The sequence below is a fragment of the Dipodomys merriami genome, unplaced genomic scaffold (assembly GCF_024711535.1).
Source record: "Dipodomys merriami isolate MVZ:Mamm:240054 unplaced genomic scaffold, mDipMer1.0.p SCAF_19, whole genome shotgun sequence".
In the NCBI taxonomy this organism is placed as follows: Eukaryota; Metazoa; Chordata; class Mammalia; order Rodentia; family Heteromyidae; genus Dipodomys; species Dipodomys merriami.
In genome coordinates, this window is record NW_027203270.1 from 27,998,737 (window position 1) to 28,016,820 (window position 18,084).

The 18,084-nt window shown below is 45.2% G+C and overlaps 1 protein-coding gene across 2 annotated transcripts; it reads right to left on the bottom strand.

Moving 5' to 3' along the window:
- Positions 1 to 2,173: 2,173 nt before the first annotated feature.
- Positions 2,174 to 18,084, bottom strand: Msl1 (MSL complex subunit 1). Of its 2 annotated transcripts, XM_070028107.1 has the most exons (9): positions 16,724 to 18,084; positions 13,350 to 13,573; positions 11,276 to 11,658; positions 9,342 to 9,389; positions 8,810 to 8,874; positions 6,841 to 6,908; positions 5,910 to 6,034; positions 5,674 to 5,746; positions 2,174 to 4,669 (listed from the first exon to the last, which is right to left on the bottom strand). In XM_070028107.1, the coding sequence occupies exons 1-9, from the start codon at positions 17,489 to 17,491 to the stop codon at positions 4,579 to 4,581; spliced, it is 1,845 nt and encodes a 614-aa protein (XP_069884208.1). In that variant the 5' UTR covers positions 17,492 to 18,084; the 3' UTR covers positions 2,174 to 4,578. The 2 variants fall into 2 exon arrangements, with proteins under 2 accessions (XP_069884208.1, XP_069884209.1); XM_070028108.1 differs by lacking the exon at positions 9,342 to 9,389.

The window sequence follows — 18,084 nt, forward strand, 5'->3', positions numbered from 1 at the left end:
ACTTTCTAAGACTTTGACACCAGGCATCAAGGATCCTATAATTTTATTTTATTTTATTTTATTTTTTTGCCGGTCCTGGAGCCTGAACTCTGGGCCTGGGCACTGTCCCTCAGCTCTTCAGCTCAAGGCTAGTGCTCTATCACTTGAGCCACAGAGCCACTTCCAGCTTTTTCCGCTTATGTAGTGCTGAGGAATCAAACCCAGGGCCCCATGCATGCAAGGCAAGCACTCTACCACTTAGCCACCTTCCCAGCCCCTCTTATTTTTTAAGAAGTCTTACTGTATAATTCATGGTGACCTCCAATTCACAACTCTCCTTCTTGTGTATTTGTATGCCAGTACAGGGGTTTGAATTTAGGGCCTCTTGTTCTCAGCATTTTCACTCAGGGCTGGCACTCTTCCACTTGATATAACTGTTCTGGCATTTTGCTGGTTAACTGGAGATAAGACTATCTCAGGCTAGACAGATGGCTCATACCTACAAATTTAAGTATTCAGTAGGTTGAGATATGAGGATCAAAGTTCAAAGCCAAACTGGGTAAACAAATCTCTCACCTCCAATTAGCCAGCAAAAACCTGTAAGTAGACATGTGGCTCAAGTGGTATTAGTTCAGTATTGAGCCAGTACTTTAAGGGAGAGCTTTGAGACCCTCAAAGTTTCTATAGCATAAATTACTTATGTCTGGTGGCTCAATCTTTGTTTTGTCTTGGGGAATTTTTTGGTGGTTTTAGGGTTTGAAGTCGGCCTTACACTTGCTAACACTTGAACCATACCCCAATCTGCCTTGGCCTTCTAAACACTCACATTAGTAATATACCATGTTCAGCTTTTTTTTTTTTTTTTTGTCATGGGGCTTGAACTCTGGGCCTGAAAAAAAAAAAAAGAGCTAACCTGAACAGTAAAAGTCCATGATTCTTGGGCGCCAGTGGCTCATGCCTGAAATCCTAGCTACTCAGGAGGCTGATCTGAGGGTCACAGTTCAAAAGTCCGTGAGACTCTAATCTTCAATAAACCACTAGAAAACGGGAAGTGGTGCTGTAGCTCTAGCGGTAGAGCTCTCGCCTTGAGCTATACAGCTGAGGACAGCACCCAAGCCCAGAGTTCAAGCCCCACGACCCACCGGCTCCCCCCACCCAAAAAAAAAAAAAAAGTCCGTGATTCTTAGCAATTAACCACCAGAAAACCAGTAGTATAGCTGTAGCTCAAAATGGCAGAGTGATAGCCTTGAGCAAAAGAGTTCAGGGTCAGGCCCTAAGTCCAAGCCCCAGGACCCACTCCCCCCAAAGTCTCAGGACTTACCTGCACAGGCTAGCTTCAAACTACAATCCTTAGATCTCAGCCTTAGGATAGCTAAGATTCATGTGTGAGCTACCAGCGCCCAGTTCAAACTTTTATATTTAAACTTGGAAAAAGAAAGATTGCTGGCTGGGCACTGATGACTCACACCTGTAATTCTAGTTACTCAGGAGGCTGAAATCTGAAGATCTCAAGTTTGAAGCCAGCGAGGCAGGAAGTCCAGATTTTTTTTTTTGCCGGTAGTGAGGCTTGAACTCTAGGCCTGGGAGCTTTCCCTGAGTGCTTCTGCTCAAGACAAGCGCTCTACCACTTGAGCCCCAGTGTCACTTTCAGCTTTCTGGTAGTTAGTTAGAGCTAGAGTCTTACTGACTTTTCTTCCTGGGCTGGCTTTGAACTGTGATCCTCAGATCTCAGCCTCCTGAGTATCTAGGATTACAGTCTTGAGCCACTGCTACCTGGCTGAGACTCGATCTCCAATTAACTACTTAGAAAAAGCCAGAAGTGGCTCAAATGGGGTGGAGCAATAGCTTTGAGCAAAAGGAGCTCAGGGACAGTGGCCCAAGCCCTGAGTTCAAGCTCCAGGAGCCGGGAAGGGGGAAAGAGATGGGGAGAGGGGAAGTGGAGGGAGGGAGGGACAGAGAGAGAGAGAGAAAGAGAGAGAGACTTATCAATTAAGATGGGCTTTGGACAAAGAAGGATGAAACATATCGCATTCAGGTGCAAACGTAAGTGAGTACCTTGTAAGAGGGGGAAATAATGTGTTATATTTTATTGTGGAAATTAGATCTTTTCCCAATCATTTAAAGCAGATTTTTGATTTCTTGTTTCCCAAGAAATCTAATAAACTGAGGCAGAAATTCAAAAGTTAACAGCCACAATAGTTTATTTACAATTGAACTCTTTATAAGATATTTACAAGACAACCAATTTTACACATCAGAAATGGTATCAAAAGTATGAATTACAACACAGACAACAATATGAAATGGGCATAAAACAAAGCTGAGGTGGACAGACAAGCAATTTCTCTTAATTTATTAACACTAGCTTAAACTCTGTTAAAGAAATAAGGAACTATGTTTTAGGAGAATTGCAGGGTCTTCAGTTAAAGACTGAATTTCACAGTGTTATATCCCATGTAGGGAAAAATAAGACTAATTTTCCCCTCACGCTCTAACACACTGTAATTTCACTCTTTAAACTTTGTCCAGCCTCATTCTCAACAAACCCCAACATATCCAAATCAAAGGAGATCTAGAAACGGGGGCAGTAAAATAAGGGAGAACCAAGGAAATAAAATCCACTTAAGTCTGGCCAGATAGCACCTCATGGATTCCTCTCAGTCTAGCAAAAGAAGTATCTGAGGAGTTCCATGTATAGGGCAGAAACATAAAGGCTAAATTTGTTAATTCACACCCAAAATTAGGAATTTGACAAATGAGGAAATCAAGAAGAAACTGAGAGAAATACAGGAACAAAGCAAAGAGACATGAACATATTTTCCTTTGGGGGTACATTATAAAAAACAACATAGGTCAGAGTAGGAAGGCTAAACAGCTTGCCACATTAAAATAATAGAAAACAAAAAAAATCTGGCCCGGTTTTGTTTCTTTTCTTTTCTTCTTTTTAAACAAATCTTATCGTTAAGGTGTGAGATGAGAGCCCCTAGTGGAATAAATCCTTTACATCCTTGCTGCAATGGAGCTTATGGCAGGTTCCCTTATAGAGCCCATTCTCCTAAGCAGATGGAATTACAAATGAAAACCCACAACCGCACACGCGCACACACACACACACACACACTCATACACACAAATGAATAAAGAGAAATAAGAGCAACAAGGTCATCCAAGAATACTATACGTGCTGCCAGAATAATTCTTTTCAAAGTCAAACCCAGGGAGCACAGATCAACATCTCACAAAAAGCTTGTAGCAGTGGAAGGCCCCTGAGGAACTTCTCACGATATCCCATTCTCTCTCATGCTCCATTGATGGGCCTGCCACACACCTTACATACCTTGGCTTCTCCTCTAAAAGTGCTAATAATCTGGGGACATATTCTCTTTAAGGATAAAAGCCCCTACCTTCTAGGAGATTAGACCCCTACTCGTTTTCACACAATAGTCCTGAAGACTAAAGAAAGGCAATTCCTATATATATATAAGACCAGAGGTCTTGGCTCTATTTTTTTTTTTTCCCCAGATAGTTAATGGGGATCTTGCACTGAGACCAAAGTAGCCTGGGAGTTCTGTCTTTACATTTCTTTTTAACAAAATGGGGGCAGGGGAAGGTGACCAAGATGGTATACATACAAATCTGTTTTTTACAAAATGAATGGAGAAGCTCATTAGAGACTTATTTGTTTCAAGATGTAGACATTTGCCAGCCAAAGGAAGTACATATTCTGCACTCCCTGCCCTCCTTAAATCTCTACCCCACCACCAAGAGCTCAGCAAAGAGGATAAAACCCAACTAAGAAATACTTGAGAAGTGATGTGACACTAGGACATGTACAGGTTCTGGCATGCCATCCTCACATGATAAATGCTTTTTTTGTTTAGCACTTTAACTGTCTGAAATGAACATCACATTCTCCTTTCCAAAGATTATGGTTTTTGAGGCATGAGGGAAGAACTTCAGTTAAGCATTAACTAATAAAGAAAAGTCACAACCACACATCCCTTCTTATATGACTATATCACAGAATACTTTGAAGAGAACAATTATCTTTTCAGATATTTATCTACCAACTCTCCAATTTCAATCTTATTCTGTGAAGATGACTTGCTTTATCACTTCACTGTTATTTATTCCTCATCTGGTCCTAAAGCTCATGGTGAAGGTAAAAACCACTATGCACAAACTATACATAGGATGTATCCAGAGCAAGAATGCCAGGCAGGCACAGCTCCTAATGGAAAGGGTTGCCTCATCTTCCACATGTTGAATGAAGAGAGCCCTTGTACACCTTTAACATAGGCAAATGTGTAGAAATGACCACTGGAACTTCCCAATCTACCATCCTATAGATTTAGCTTGAGAGCTCATTTCCCCAAAAAGGGAAAAGAAATCCCTATCACCCTAATTCACAATTAGCCCATTGAAAGAGTTTTTGTGAATCCAGAGTGATGAAAACAAAACTAAAAGCAAGAGAGTATGGAAGGGCATTATCAGCAAATGATAACATACATGAGGACATAGGTCACATATACAGGTCTCTGCCACTCTCTGGGAATGGCATGCTACAACTATCTGAAGACAGAGTTCTTGCCAGCACAGCTATTTCCTACACGTCCGGTGAGGTGTTTGCTTCTTCTGGATCTCCAACCTGCATCGGCTACGCTCATCCAACCAGGGCAGCTCAAAATTTCTGGGAAAGATGATGAGGCAATCAATTGCACGACTAGAAGGGGCTGGGTGCTAGTAACTCATGACTGTAATCCTAGCTTCTCAGGAGGCTGAGATCTGAGGACTGTGGTTCAAAGCCAGCCGGGGCAGGAAAATCTTCTATGAGACTCCAGTCAACCACCAGAAAACTGGAAGTAGAGCTTGTAGCTCAAAGTTATAGAGCACTAGCCAGGCGCCAGTGGCTCACGTCTGTAATCCTAGCTACTCAGGAAGCTGAGACCTGAGGACTGCAGTTCAAAATCCAGCCCACACAGGAAAGTCTGTGAGACTTTTATCTAAAATTAACCACCAGAAAACCAGAAGTAGTGCTGTGGCTCAAGTGGTAGAGCACTTACCTTGAGCTGAAGTGCTCAGGGACAATGCCCAGGCCCAGAGTTCAAGCCCCAGAACCAATTAAAAAAAAAAAAAAAAAGTGTAGAGCACTAGCCCTGAGCATAAAGAGCTCAGGGACAAGTGTCCAGGCCCTGATTTCAAGTCTCAAGATGGCACAGAACAAAACAAACAAACAAACAAACAAGAAAACTATAAGAGATTCAATATGACAAGATAGTATCTCCATAATGATCTCATGCCTCTCATCATTTCTAGTATTCACTCTTGAAGTGTGTTTTTGTTTTTTTGTCAGTCGTGGGGCTTGAACTCTGGGCCTCGGCACTGTCCCTCAGCTCTTCAGCTCAAGGCTAACACTCTATCACAGCACCACTTCCATCTAGTATTCACTCTTGAAACCCAAGTTTCAAGTGTTTTTCTTGCCTAAAGGCCACAGGAATAGTCCATATACTATTAAAGTAACAGAGTAGTCTATTTCTTGGACAAAAAGAAATTCCTGGCTGTTGTTCAGGTAGCCTCACATCTATCATAGAATCATGATTATCCTTAGGCTATTTGGTTTGACCCTCTACTTCTGGAGTCTGAAAGGAGGTACAGACCACAAAGTAAAGGGGAGGGGAACTCCTTTATACTTACTGTGGAGTTAATTTTGGTAATGGTCGTCCAAATGCTACAACAGGCAAGAAGGGGGTAATCATCAAACTTTCAACTATGGAAGAAAGTCAAATGGGATCTTGTTAGTGACACTGGCGGAAAATATCGAGTAACAATAATGGCACCAAAATAGTTTACTGATTAGAATAAATTATATTCTGGTGTTTATATACCCCTCTTTTTGAAAAAACTTACTTTTTTAGAGAAGTAAAACTTACCATCATCTGGCTCAGGGAAAAATGAGGTAACCTCAGGCTCAGATTCCTGAATTCCTTTTTTTTTATACATTCTGAGCTGCAGTCGTTGTAGAATTCTTTGTTCCCTGATCCTTTGAATATCCCATCTGGGAAAAAACAGACACACAAAACAAACACATTACTGCTTATCCCAAATTTGTTCTATAAACCCAACTCACACAATCCAGATGCTAAGAAGATACTTATTGACTCTTCTAGGAGGGATAAAGAGACTGCTGACTGCTTGGTTAAGGTCTAGCAATCCAGATTATGTGTTGGTGTTCCACAGAAAGTAGAACTAAAGGGCATATAATAAGAAAAAGAGAAGCCGGGAGCTGGTGGCTCACACCTGTAATCCTAGCTGCTCAGGCTGAGATCTGAGGATCACAGTTCAAAGCCAGCCTAGGCAGAAAAGTCCGTGAGACTCTTATCTCCAACTAACCACTAGAAAACCAGAAGTGGCGCTGTGGCTCAAGGGGTAGAGTGCTTGTTTTGAGCTGAAGAGCGCAGGGATTGCGCCCAAGCCCAGAGTTCAAGCCCCACACCAACAACTCAGGAAGCTAAGATCTGAGGATCATGATTTGAAACCAGCCTGGCCAGGAAAATCTGAGATTCTGATCTCCAATTATCTACCAAAAAGCTGGAAGTGGAGCTGTGGTTCAAGTGGGAGAACATAAGCCTTGAGCACAAAAGCTCAGAGACAGTGCACCAAGTCCTGAGTTCAAGCCACAAAGAAAAAAAGAAAAAAGAAGCTAAATATGTTTACTTACAACTATCACTTGCATCTAAGATACTCAACTTATTGAGAAGTCAATAATGGAGTGTAAAGAGCTACAGAGCTGTCTACAACATGGAAGAGGGAGCTCAGAGTGCTGGGGATCAGCTGTTCCCATGATGGACATCTGTGCCTTACCTTTTCCTTCTCTTCTCATCCAGCTCCAATTTTGCATGCCTCTTTGAAAACACACTGTCATCCAGGTTCTGGTTAAGGAACAGCAGTAATAAGCTATTCATCACCATATTATATTCATAAAACTTCCTACTTCCAGTCTTTTTGTCACCTACATTCTTTCAGAAACTACAAATTTCAAAATCATTCCCATTTTCCAAGGTAAATGACACAGCTATCAAGGTAGACAGATGGCTCATGCCAGTAATCCTGGCTACTCAAGAGGCTGGGACCCGGAGGATCAAGGTTCAAAGCCAGTCTGTGAGACTCTATTTCCAACTAATCAGTGAAAAGCTTGCCACACAGAACTGAAATCCTTGAGACTGCCATCAATTTTCCCTACCTACATATGCTCAGTCTGAGTTCAGCTATCAAATTTTTTAGTCAAGCTCATGCCTGTAATCCTAGCTACTCAGGAGGCTGAGATCTGAGGATCACAGTTCAAAGCCAGCCCGGGCAGAAAAGTCTGTGAGACTCTGATCTCCAATAAACCTTACTAGAAAACCAGAAGTGGTGCTGTGGATCAAGAGGTAGAGCACTTGCCTTGAGCTGAAGAGCTGAGGGATAGCACCCAGGCCCAGAGTTCAAGCCCCACGACCGACAAAAAAAATAATAACAATTTTTTAGTCAAATGAGCTCAGAATATGTAATTGTGTTGCTGAGTAGTATACTTTTCTACTTGGCATGAAACCTTCCTTGTTTTCAACATTTTCCAGGCTTTGTTTTTGTTTTTTTTTTTTAAACTTAGTCTGGGGCTTGAATTCAGGCCTTATGTGCTGAGTTTTCTTGCTCAAGACTAGTGTTCTACCACTTGAACCACAGCTCTACTTTCAGCTTTTTGGGAGTTCATTAGAGGTAAGAGTTTCAGACTTGACTGGCTTCAAATTGTGATCTTCAGATCTCACGCCTACTACATAACTGGGATTGTAAAAGCAACCTATGTCAAGCAGCTACTTTTTTTTTTTTAGTCATGGGGCCTGAACTCTGAGCCTGATCCTGGGAGCTGTCCCCCAGCTCTTCAGCTCAAGGTTAGCGCTCTACCACTTGAGCCACGGCGCCACTTTCTGCTTTTTCTGCTTATGTGGTGCTAAGGAATCAAACCCAGGGCCTCATGCATGCAAGGCAAGTAAGCACTCTCCAACTGAGCCACCTTCCCAGCCCAGCTACTTATTTTTGAGTAATACACTCTGGATCCTGACTTTCTCATATGAAATGGAATTAGACTAGATAAATCCAAATAGACAAGTTCCTTTCTGGACTTAGAAGTTTTATTTAATGGGGCTGGGAAGGTAGCTCAGCGGTAGAGTGCATGCCTTGCAAGCAGGAGGCCCTGGGTTCGATTCCTCAGCACCACATAAACAGAAAAAGCCGGAAGTGGCGCTGTGGCTCCAGTGGTAGAGCACTAGCCTTGAGCTGAAGAGCTGAGGGACAGCGCCCAGGCCCAGAGTTCAGGCCTCATGGCCGGCAAAAAAAAAAAAAAAAAGAAAAAAGAAGTTTTATTTAAGGACTGGGAATGTGGCTCAGTGGTAGAGTGCTTGCCTAGCATGCATGAAGCCATTGGGTTTGATTCTTCAGTACTACATAAACAGAAAAAGCCAGAAGTGGTGCTGTGGCTCAAGAGGTAGAGTGCTAGCCTTGAGCAAAAAAAAACTCAGGGACAGTCCTCAGCCCGAGTTCAAGCCCTAAAATTTGCCCCCCAAAAATAAATAAAGTTGTATTTAATACATCAAAAAATGTATATAACATCCACAAAATTATGCCCTCCATTTGTTTGTAGTTGGGCTGGCCTCAAAGTTCTGGGCTAAGCAACCTTCTTGCCTCAGTACCCAAAGTAGCTGGGATTATAGATACCAGTCACCATGGCTGGCTGAAAACCCCCACAACATTGTATTCAATCTCTTACTCTCTTCTATGATGAGCTCTTAATACTCACCTCCAAAATGTCTGAAGGATTTGGGTCCCTTAGAGGCTCTACCAAGTGGTCCCTCCAAGAAGGAACTGAAAAAACAAAGAAAAAGAAAAAAAAAAGAGAGGAGGGGTGGAACCACCCTTAAATCCAAAGTCTTAAAAACCCTCTAACTATTCACTAGGATAAAAGATCTCTCCCCAGGTAAGATAAAATTACCAAGTGATAGGAATCCATTCTATGGCCTCGCCTGAAGCCATATTCAGTTTCCTTGCTATGATATAAAAGTACCTAAAATGCCATTGTAGTCTACCAAACTCGGGAACACAAAAAAAACCCTAAGCCAATACCTGACAATTCACATAATGGATGCTATTGCAGTTCCTGAAAAACAACTGAAATTTGTTGTCATTTTGAAGTCTATGGTAAGGTAATCAATCAAACACCAAGGAATCTCACTCTCCCACATCCAACAGATGGGGAATTCAGCTTCCCAACCAGCCACCATCCCACCAACCTCCACCCCAGGCCCAGCCAGCACAATTCCTATTCTACTCACCAGCCAAGACTGAAGTTTCTCCTGCAACACTTGATGGCATCAGACACCCTAAATAATGCAGGAAAGAAGAATCATCTCAGTGTAAAAGAAAAAAAGCCCATACCCAAAATGGAGGAAAGGATCATCACTGAAGTTCTCACTTAGGAAGCCATTTTGTTTTTTGAGTTGTTTTGAGAATTTCTCTCTGGGGGAGGGGAAAAGGGAACAACAGACAAAAGAAAAGAAAATAAGCCCACCACTTTTTTTTTTACACTGAGACGACTTCTTTTCTTCATTATTTAGGGTGGTTTCCCTGCAACAGTTGATGGCCAAGGATATCAAACCTTAAAACTCAGAACATGGCAGGTGAGTAAAAGTTGACCCTATTTTTCAAATAAAAGATCAATGTTCTCAAAACTTACATACAGTCTTCTTAAACAGCTCCCTCCTCCCTCCAAACAAACTACCTTGCTGGTCCAGCCTGAACAACATGCACAAAGACTTTGGCTTCCTTAGAACAAGCCATTGAGATTCCTCTTGAGATACAGGGACCAAGAACAAGGATTCACATGTTATTTGGAACTCAGGCTCAAGGGACTAGGATATCCCCAGTCACACTCCTTCAAATGGTCAGGCCCACAATCTCAAAGGTATTTGGAACTTGCTTTACTAGGGCATACAGGGTTTTCAAAAACAGCCAGTCACATAGAGTATCTCCAGACCAAGCCATTTCCCAATTCCGGATGGGAAGTTGCTTCATGGTTTCTCTTAAGTTGTTATACAGCATTGCCATAGCAGCAAAAAGGTTAGCCATTAGGGATGAACCTTCAACTGATTGAAACAACAGAAAAATCTGAATCTAGATCAGGATCCTAGCCTGTCTCATATATTCAAGTGTGAGGCCTAATAAATATCAGAAAATGAATCTATCTTCCCCACTTAATGTTGTCACCACAACAGCCAAACAAAGCCTGGAGAATGCTCCCATCTTATTGGAATGGATTCCCATCCCCATCCCTGCTAGGACAAGGCACAGGGATAGAAACTCATGTCTGAGGCTCTATCCAAGAAGGCTTTCCCCACCGTAACCCAAGGCACCCACAGTGACTGTCCCAGACTAGTAGTATACATTGAAGACACATTCCAGTTAATAGTTGATGTAGGAGATAGGGGAGCATCTCTGTGTGGAAGCCATAAAGGAAAAAAAAGGGAATGAAAACCAAGTCCCAGACCCCACCCCCCCCAAGCAGCTCAGATATCCCAAGATAGTCCTTATTGTTTGAAAAATAGTTTGTAGACCATTTTATTTAAATATATGAACAACCAATGGGCTACTGCAATCCAAGTAAACTCTTCACATTTTAGAACCTTTGTGAAGTATAGTAAGATTAAGTAAGACTGTTGGTCTTTGGCAGATTCCTCCTGCCCCCAGACCGGGACATAGAGATACAGATAAACGTTTATATAGTTAAGAGTGGAGGCCCAGATGAAATTCCCCACCCCAACCTGGCTCCCCAACCAAAAATTACCATTGGCCCCTGAGAACACCCAAAGACCACCCTCCCATGTTTCACATAATATCAATTTCAGGAACAGTCGTGCATGGCAAAGTGTAAGTTCTATGCATTTCACAGCACAGAAAACCCTTCTTTCAAGAGGGCATGCAAGTTGCCGGAGATTACACCCCCCAAGTCTGATGCTCTTGTGATGAGCAACTTACTGGCAAACACATCTCCCAGTGTTGTAAGCAGGCAAATACATTGAGCACATTTTGCTGTAATTCCATCTATTTGCAATGCCTGCACAGTGTCTGTCTCTGGCTGTTAACTTACTCATTCTTGACAGAACTCTGCTTTATTGATTGCACTTTAAAAAAAAATGCCAAAGGCATTTTCACACTTGTTAGCTTGACCGCCACCACTAGGGTATAAGAGCAAGTGTTCTCTATGCCTTACTTGCTACAGTCTCCTCCTTCTTTGGAGAGGATTCCCGTAATGGTAATGGTGATGGGGGAGGCTGGTGCCAACGACACAAATACATTTCTGTGGTAGAAAGGTACGGCAAATCTTCTATCTCGCTTGCGAAGGCTTTCTCCTTGGGATGGGCGATGGGTCCCTTTTGGGGAGTGGAGAGTCTTGGTGGGGTGTCCACTGAAGACCGGGGCTTTTCTGGGGTTTCTTGGCTCCTCAATTCACGCTTACAAAGAGTTTCAGATAAGGAACCACACGGTTCCTCTTTAATGGGAGAGTGTTTAGGAGTTTTTGTTTTGACTTTTGAAAATTCAGGAGCCAGCTTTTTTACTGGAGTCTTTCTTTCTGTACTTCCAAATGAGGTTTTCCTATTAGATAGCAAAGAAAATGTTGTAAGATTTAATGACTCTTGAATAAAACCTGACCTAAATATGTTTAGAGGCAAAAGAAGTAGTCTGTTTCCTTGCTCCATAATGACCAATGCCCAGAGTGCTTACATATTTGGTGCTAATTTGGAAGTCATGAGCAGAAACCACCTTATGATTAACAGTACATATACTAGGACCTTAGTAAATAAAAAAACAAGATTCCACATTTAAGAATCTCTAATAGAGGGCTGGGAAGGCAGCTCAGTGGTAGAGCGCTTGCCTTGCATGAATGAGGCCCTGGGTTCGATTCCTCAGTACCACATAAGCAGAAAAAAAAAGCCGGAAGTGGCACTGTGGCTCAAGTGGTAGAGTGCTAGCCCTGAGTTGAAGAACTAAGGCCCAGAGTTCAAGCCCCACGACGGACCAAAACAAAAAATAAAAATAAAAAAGAATCTCTAATAGAGCTAGGAGCTCGTGGCTCATGCCTGTAATCCTAGTTACTCAGGAGGCTGATATCTAAGTAACAAGATTCAAAGTCAGCCCAGATAGAAAAGTCTATGAGACTCTTATCTCCAATTAAGCACCAGAAAGCTAGAAGTGGTATCATGGTTCAAATGGTAGAGCACCAGCCTTGAGTGAAAAAGGGGCAGCTCCAAGTACTTGAGTTCAACCCCTAGTACAGCTAAGTACACACACACACACACTTTTTCAAGTTTTTTAGTCAACATTAGATGCTATCACTCTGTGTCATTATGTCGACCAGAGACTCACTACTCTATTTTAATAATTTACCCTGTTGCACGTTAATAATCTATATGGTTTTTTTTTTTTTTGGGGGGGGGGGATCATTTGAGTTTGAACTCAGGGCCTTGACAATCACTCTACCTTTCCTCATTAACCAACCTAAATTCTATGTTTTTCTTTTTTTTGGCAGTCCTGGGGCTTGAACTCAGGACATGGACACTGTCCCTCAACTTCTTTTGCTCCAGGCTAGCACTCTACCACTTGAGCTATGGTGCCACTTCAGTTTTTTTCTGTATATGTGGTACTAAGGAATCAAACCCAGGGCTTCATGCATGCTAGGCAAGTGTTCTACCACTAAGCCACATTCCCAGCCCCCTATGCTTCTTTTTCATTATCCATTTCCTCCTTCAAGTTTCACAAATAATATGTTTATTATCTGTGAATCCTATAAAACAAGTTTGTTTGTTTTTTTTGTCGGTTGTGGAGCCTGAACTCTGGGCCTAGGTGCTGTCCCTGAGCTCTTCAGCTCAAGGCTAGCACTCTACCACTTGAGCCACAGTGCCACTTCCAGCTTTTTCTTCTTATGTGGTGCTGAGGAATAATCGAACACAGAGCCTCAGGCATGCAAGGCAAGTGCTCTACCACTGAGCCACCTTCCCAGCCCCTAACTTAACATTTTCTAACTTTAAGTTATAACATAAAAAATACTGTATTTCTTACAGCATAATTATCTTTATGACATATTCTGCATTTTGTTCTTACTACTGTGACCAAATGTTCCTAAGAGACTTTAAATAGCCTGCTGCAAGAGAGTTTTGACAGAGAAGACTTGGTAATTCAGACTAAGGTTGCTATAAAACCAATCCATAAATTTCAATCCCTACACTCAGTCACTGTAAGAAGTGTTTTCATCATGTCCAGACAGTAGAACAAAGTTATTAGCACACCTTTTATGTCCCTTTCCACTCCGCCCACAGGAGAAAGGCTTGGTAGGCAGAGTCTGGGATGTCTCAGAAAGCTCCGACTGGCACTCCAATTTAATTTTCTCAGATAGCTCAGTTTCTTCTCTCTCTTCAGTTTCATAGCCCTGAAACAGTTTGTGCCTTTCCTTCTCGTTATCCTTCTTTACCAGTTGCATCCGCCTTTCCATACGTTCAATCCGAGCAAGGAGCTAAAAGAAAGTGACAAAACGTAGGCTTAACACACACAAGAGTCCACTTAGGAATCAGCACAGTCCTCAGCATTTTTTTGTAGATCCTATTAACTGAACTCTATAGTTTTTCTTAAACTCAGTAGAGAAGACAGGCATATAATTTAATTTTAGGGGTTAGCCTAGATGGTAAGAGGTATGAAGGAGTATATTATAGTTCAATATTCGGTAAGATCCTCTACATGGGTAGAGGCCACAGCATATGTTTTAGTGGCATGGTATCTGGTATTGCTAACTATGTGGCTCCAAAGCAGTTTGGGAGTTCCCAGAATTAACCCCATGTATGTTCTCCGAGTGTGGGTGTGTGTGTGCGCGCGCGCGCACACACACATGCACATGCAATACTGAGGACAGAAGCTGGGCCAGGAAGCTTGGTAGGCAAGCACTCTACTACTAACCTATAAGCCCAGCCTTGTGTTTTTTAAAGGGACTTCAAGTTTGCCCAAAATAGTACATAGAGAGGGAATCAAGAACTTATAGTATCACTTGGGTTGGCAATACTCTTTGAAAGTGTGAGGGGGTGGGGAGAGTACTTCTAAAACAATGAATATTCCATTTGAAAAAACTATGAGAGGGGCTGGGAAGGTGGCTCAGTGGTAGAGCGCTTGCCTTGCATGCTTGAGGCCCTGGCTTCGATTCCTCAGCACCACATAAGCAGAAAAAAAAAAAGCTGGAAGTGGCTTTGTGGCTCAAGTGGTAGAGTGCTAGCCTTGAGCTGAAGAGCTGAGGGACAGCGCCCAGGCCCAGAGTTCAGGCCCCATGACCAGACCAAAAAAAAAACAAAAACAAAAACTATGAGCAATCAGTAATATAAACTGGGTGCCAGTGGCTCACACCTATAATCCTAACTACTCAGGAGGCTGAGATCTGAAGATGGTGGCTGAAAGCCAGCACTGGAAGAAAGTCCTTGAGATTCTTATCTCCAACTGAGTACCCAAAAAGCCCAGAGTGGAGCTGTGGCTCAAGTGGTAGGCCAATAGGAGCCCAGACACAGCACCCACACCGAGTTCAAGCTCCAGGACCAGAGGGAAAAAAAACAAAAATCAGTAGTATAAATCCTAGCAAATAATGACATATACATAATGCTTTGCATTTGAAAGAAAAAATATTTGCCTAAATATTCCTTAAAATTAATATCATTTCGTTCTAATTAAAAGAGGACTACATATCAAAGAGAAAATGGAAGTCTATTGTCATCAAAAACTTCACATTAACTCAACTTCTGAGGAAACGTGCTACTTACACCATACTACAAGAATTTGGTCAGGGTTATACAGTGTTATTAATTCTGCCTTCATTACATCCATTGCATAGATTTCAGTAGAAGCCAAACAATGACTGGAATAAGAGAAACAATCTTAAGTAATGCTAGGACTGCAATACACAACAGAAGCAGTGAATGCCAAGTTTAGACCCATACTGTCCTTAATCACCCCACTTTCCCTACCTAGGGAATCCTGCAAAGGGGATATTACCTAAGTAACCCAGCAGAAGCCACCACAGTCAGTAGAGCCCCACTTGTCAGACATATTCTCATTTCATCTTCTTTTATCTGTTTTGATTCACAGCCTTAGCATTAGTTAACCACAATTTGTGGGTGTTATTTCCTTAATTTCTTCCTCCTTCACTGGTCCTTCTTCCCATCCCCTCCCTATGGAAGGATATGTGTTGTTGTAACTATAGTACCATCACACCCCCAAGACTGCAGTAGAGTACCTAGGCAGTGGCACCACCATATTGAGAAACTTCCACAAATCAACACACAATATTTTCATAAGACCTGCCCCAGCTTCCATTCCACCTTGCAGAATGCATTCTTCAATTAAAAAAAAAAAAAGCAGCCTGATTTGGAAAGCAAACAAATGAATAGCCTCTGATCTCTAGCTCAGCCCTTGGTGCATCAGAGAGAGACAGAGAGGAGGGAAGGGAGGGAAGGAGGGGGGAGGGAGGGGAAGAGGGGGAGAGAGAGGGAAAGGGAAAGGGAGAGGGAGAGGGAGAGGAAGGAGGTGAGGAGACAGAAAGAGAGGGAGAGGAGAGGGAGAGGGAGAGGGGAGAGGGGAAGGGGAGAAAGAGGGAGAGAAGGAGAGAGGGAGAGAGGGGGGAGAAAGGAGGGAGGGAGAGGGGGGGGGGAGAGAGAGAGAGAGAGAGAGAGAGAGAGAGAGAGAAACTGCAGTAGTCAGAACCCAACCATTGTAGAAACCATGTTTATTTTTAGGCAGGTACACTACCACAGTAAAACCCCACCACCCCAGCTTCCTTGATATCTGAAGGAGTGTGTTTTAAGGCTGAGGTGTATTTTAACTACTGCTGCAGTAAAACGAGCCTATGTACAAGAAGTACAAAGAAATATTAACAGACTTCTCTACTACGGGCAGCTAGATTCTCCAACAGTGATTTTGGAGAGTGAATCTATTTAATATATTGAATAAGCTTACTTTTCCCTGATGGCCTTAAAATCTTCCAGCTTCAAACACCATGCTTATTCAAAGGACCTGGGTCAGTGGGTTATGTTTTATAACTTAGATTTCTATTAAAACTGTCTAAAACCAAAGGCAGTGATTCTCATAACATCATTTAAGGAAGCTAATAGGATTCTATGTAATTCACTTCTACTCCTCTGCCCGCTGAAGGGCCTATGACCCTCCTGTCCATAAAGATGCTGCAGCACTGGTTAGAGCAACAGCTGCCACTGGCCTCCCCTCCACAATCCATTACTAACGCAATAGCTCTTTAACTTAACCCCTTCCACACAGCCACCACATCTCCACCCCAACCCTTTCATTTTTTTAACCCCTCACACATCAAGTCTTTCCCCATTCTAAACGTCTTTCCCACAAGTCTAGGGCTGTCATTTTAAATTAACCCTTAGGCGCCCGAAACCACCCCTCCCCCCCTCCCCCTGGGAGGTTTGCCCTTTAACCCCTTCGCTCCGACCCAACGTGTCTGGGAGCTCGGCTCCGCAGCACCCGGCACCTAAGATACTCCTTTGCTGGTGGCCAACCTCCTCTACCCCTCACCAAGGGAGACCTAAGCCTTCCACAGTCCCCCCCTTCCCCCGAGCATGCGCACAACTTGCTCCTCGTCCCGAACGCCGATTAACCCTTCGCGTACCGTGTCTCTCTCGGACTTGAGCTCCTCGATCTCCTTCTCCTTGGCCTGCAGCTGCTGCTGCTGCTGCTCGATGAGGTCCAATTGCAGCAGAAGTATCTGTTTGAGGCAGGCGGCCTGACTGGAGGCTCCCGAACCGCCGCCACCCCCGAGAGGGCTCTTCCTCATACTCTTCCATCTGCCCTCGCTGGCCGCCAGGGTCCCAGCGGTAGCGGTGGGCGCGAGTGGTGGCGGCCCGGGCAGAGGTAGTGGCGGGGGTCCCGCCGGGTCCGAGGCGGTGGCAGCCGGCGGAGCCGCCCCACCCTTGTCCCCAGCCCAGGGCGTAGGCTCTTTGGCCGCCGCCACGAGCGAGCCTGTCTGAATGGGCAGCACCGCCTGATACTTGGGTCGGGGGCTGCAGCCGGCGCCGGCTGCCGCCGGCTCCCCACCGATGCCGGCTTGTTTGGTAGCCGGGGGCGGACAGGGCAAGGGCACCGAACCGCCCCAGCTCTCTTCCTGCTGCCCGGGGGCCGCCCCGGCCGGGAATAACAAACCCCGGCCCTTGCCGCCACAGCCGGCCGGGGAGGGCGCGGGGCTACCGCCCTGGGAGGAGGCCAGCGGGGGCCCCGGCTCCTTGAGCTTACGGTGCCGGGGAAGGAAGTGGGCTTCGGCCGCCCCGGGCTCGTCCTCGGGCCCGCCCAGCGCCGCAGCCCGCTCGTAGTCCAGTCGCTGCTCAGGGTTGCCGCCGGCAGGGGCCGCGGCCGCCTTGAACACTGCGGATCTCATGGTCATAGTGGTCCGGGGCCGCGCCGGGCACCGAGGCGGAGGAGGGGCGGGGAGGGGGCGAGGTGCGGGGGGTCGCGGACGGAGGGGGGAGGGGAGTTTGGCGGGCTCGCCTCAGCAGCGCGGCCGCGGGCCTCCGCTAGCGCGGCCGCTCCGGAGCCCGGGCGCCATCCCGCCGGCGAGCGGAGAAGTGGAGGCCGCGGCTGAGGCCCGCCGCCGGCCCACGGGGGCCTCGCCGCCGCCGCCTCTGCTGCCGCCGCCGCCGCCGCCTTCGCCTCAGAGGCAGGAGCTCGCACCCAGCCGCCCCCGAGCTCATCCCCGGAGCTCGCTTCGGCCCCCCCTGGCCCGGCCGGGCCCGCCTCGTCTCCCCACCCCGCACCCCCCCTTCCCCGCCCCGGCCCCCCGCCCCGGAGCTCGCCTCAGCCGCCCCGAGCTTCCATTCCTCCCCCCTTCCTCCTCCTCAGGAGGAGGTGGAAGGGAAGGGTCCGCCCCAAGCCCTCCTACTCCGGGTGGGGGTCTGCTGCCTCCCCTGGGGGTCTCTGCAGCTCCGGGGCCCCCTCCCCCACAGTCACCCCCGGCGCCTCAGCGTTTCCCTTTAAAAA

Excerpts from the sequence above, each read along its gene's own strand:
- Msl1 (XM_070028107.1), bottom strand. The coding sequence starts at position 17,491 with ATGACCATGAGATCCGCAGTGTTCAAGGCGGCCGCGGCCCCTGCCGGC. Across the intron at positions 6,909-8,809 it reads ATCCTTCAGACATTTTGGAG|AACCTGGATGACAGTGTGTT; the intron begins GTGAGTATTAAG and ends TTCCTTAACCAG. Across the intron at positions 5,747-5,909 it reads TTTCCCTGAGCCAGATGATG|TTGAAAGTTTGATGATTACC; the intron begins GTAAGTTTTACT and ends TTTCTTCCATAG.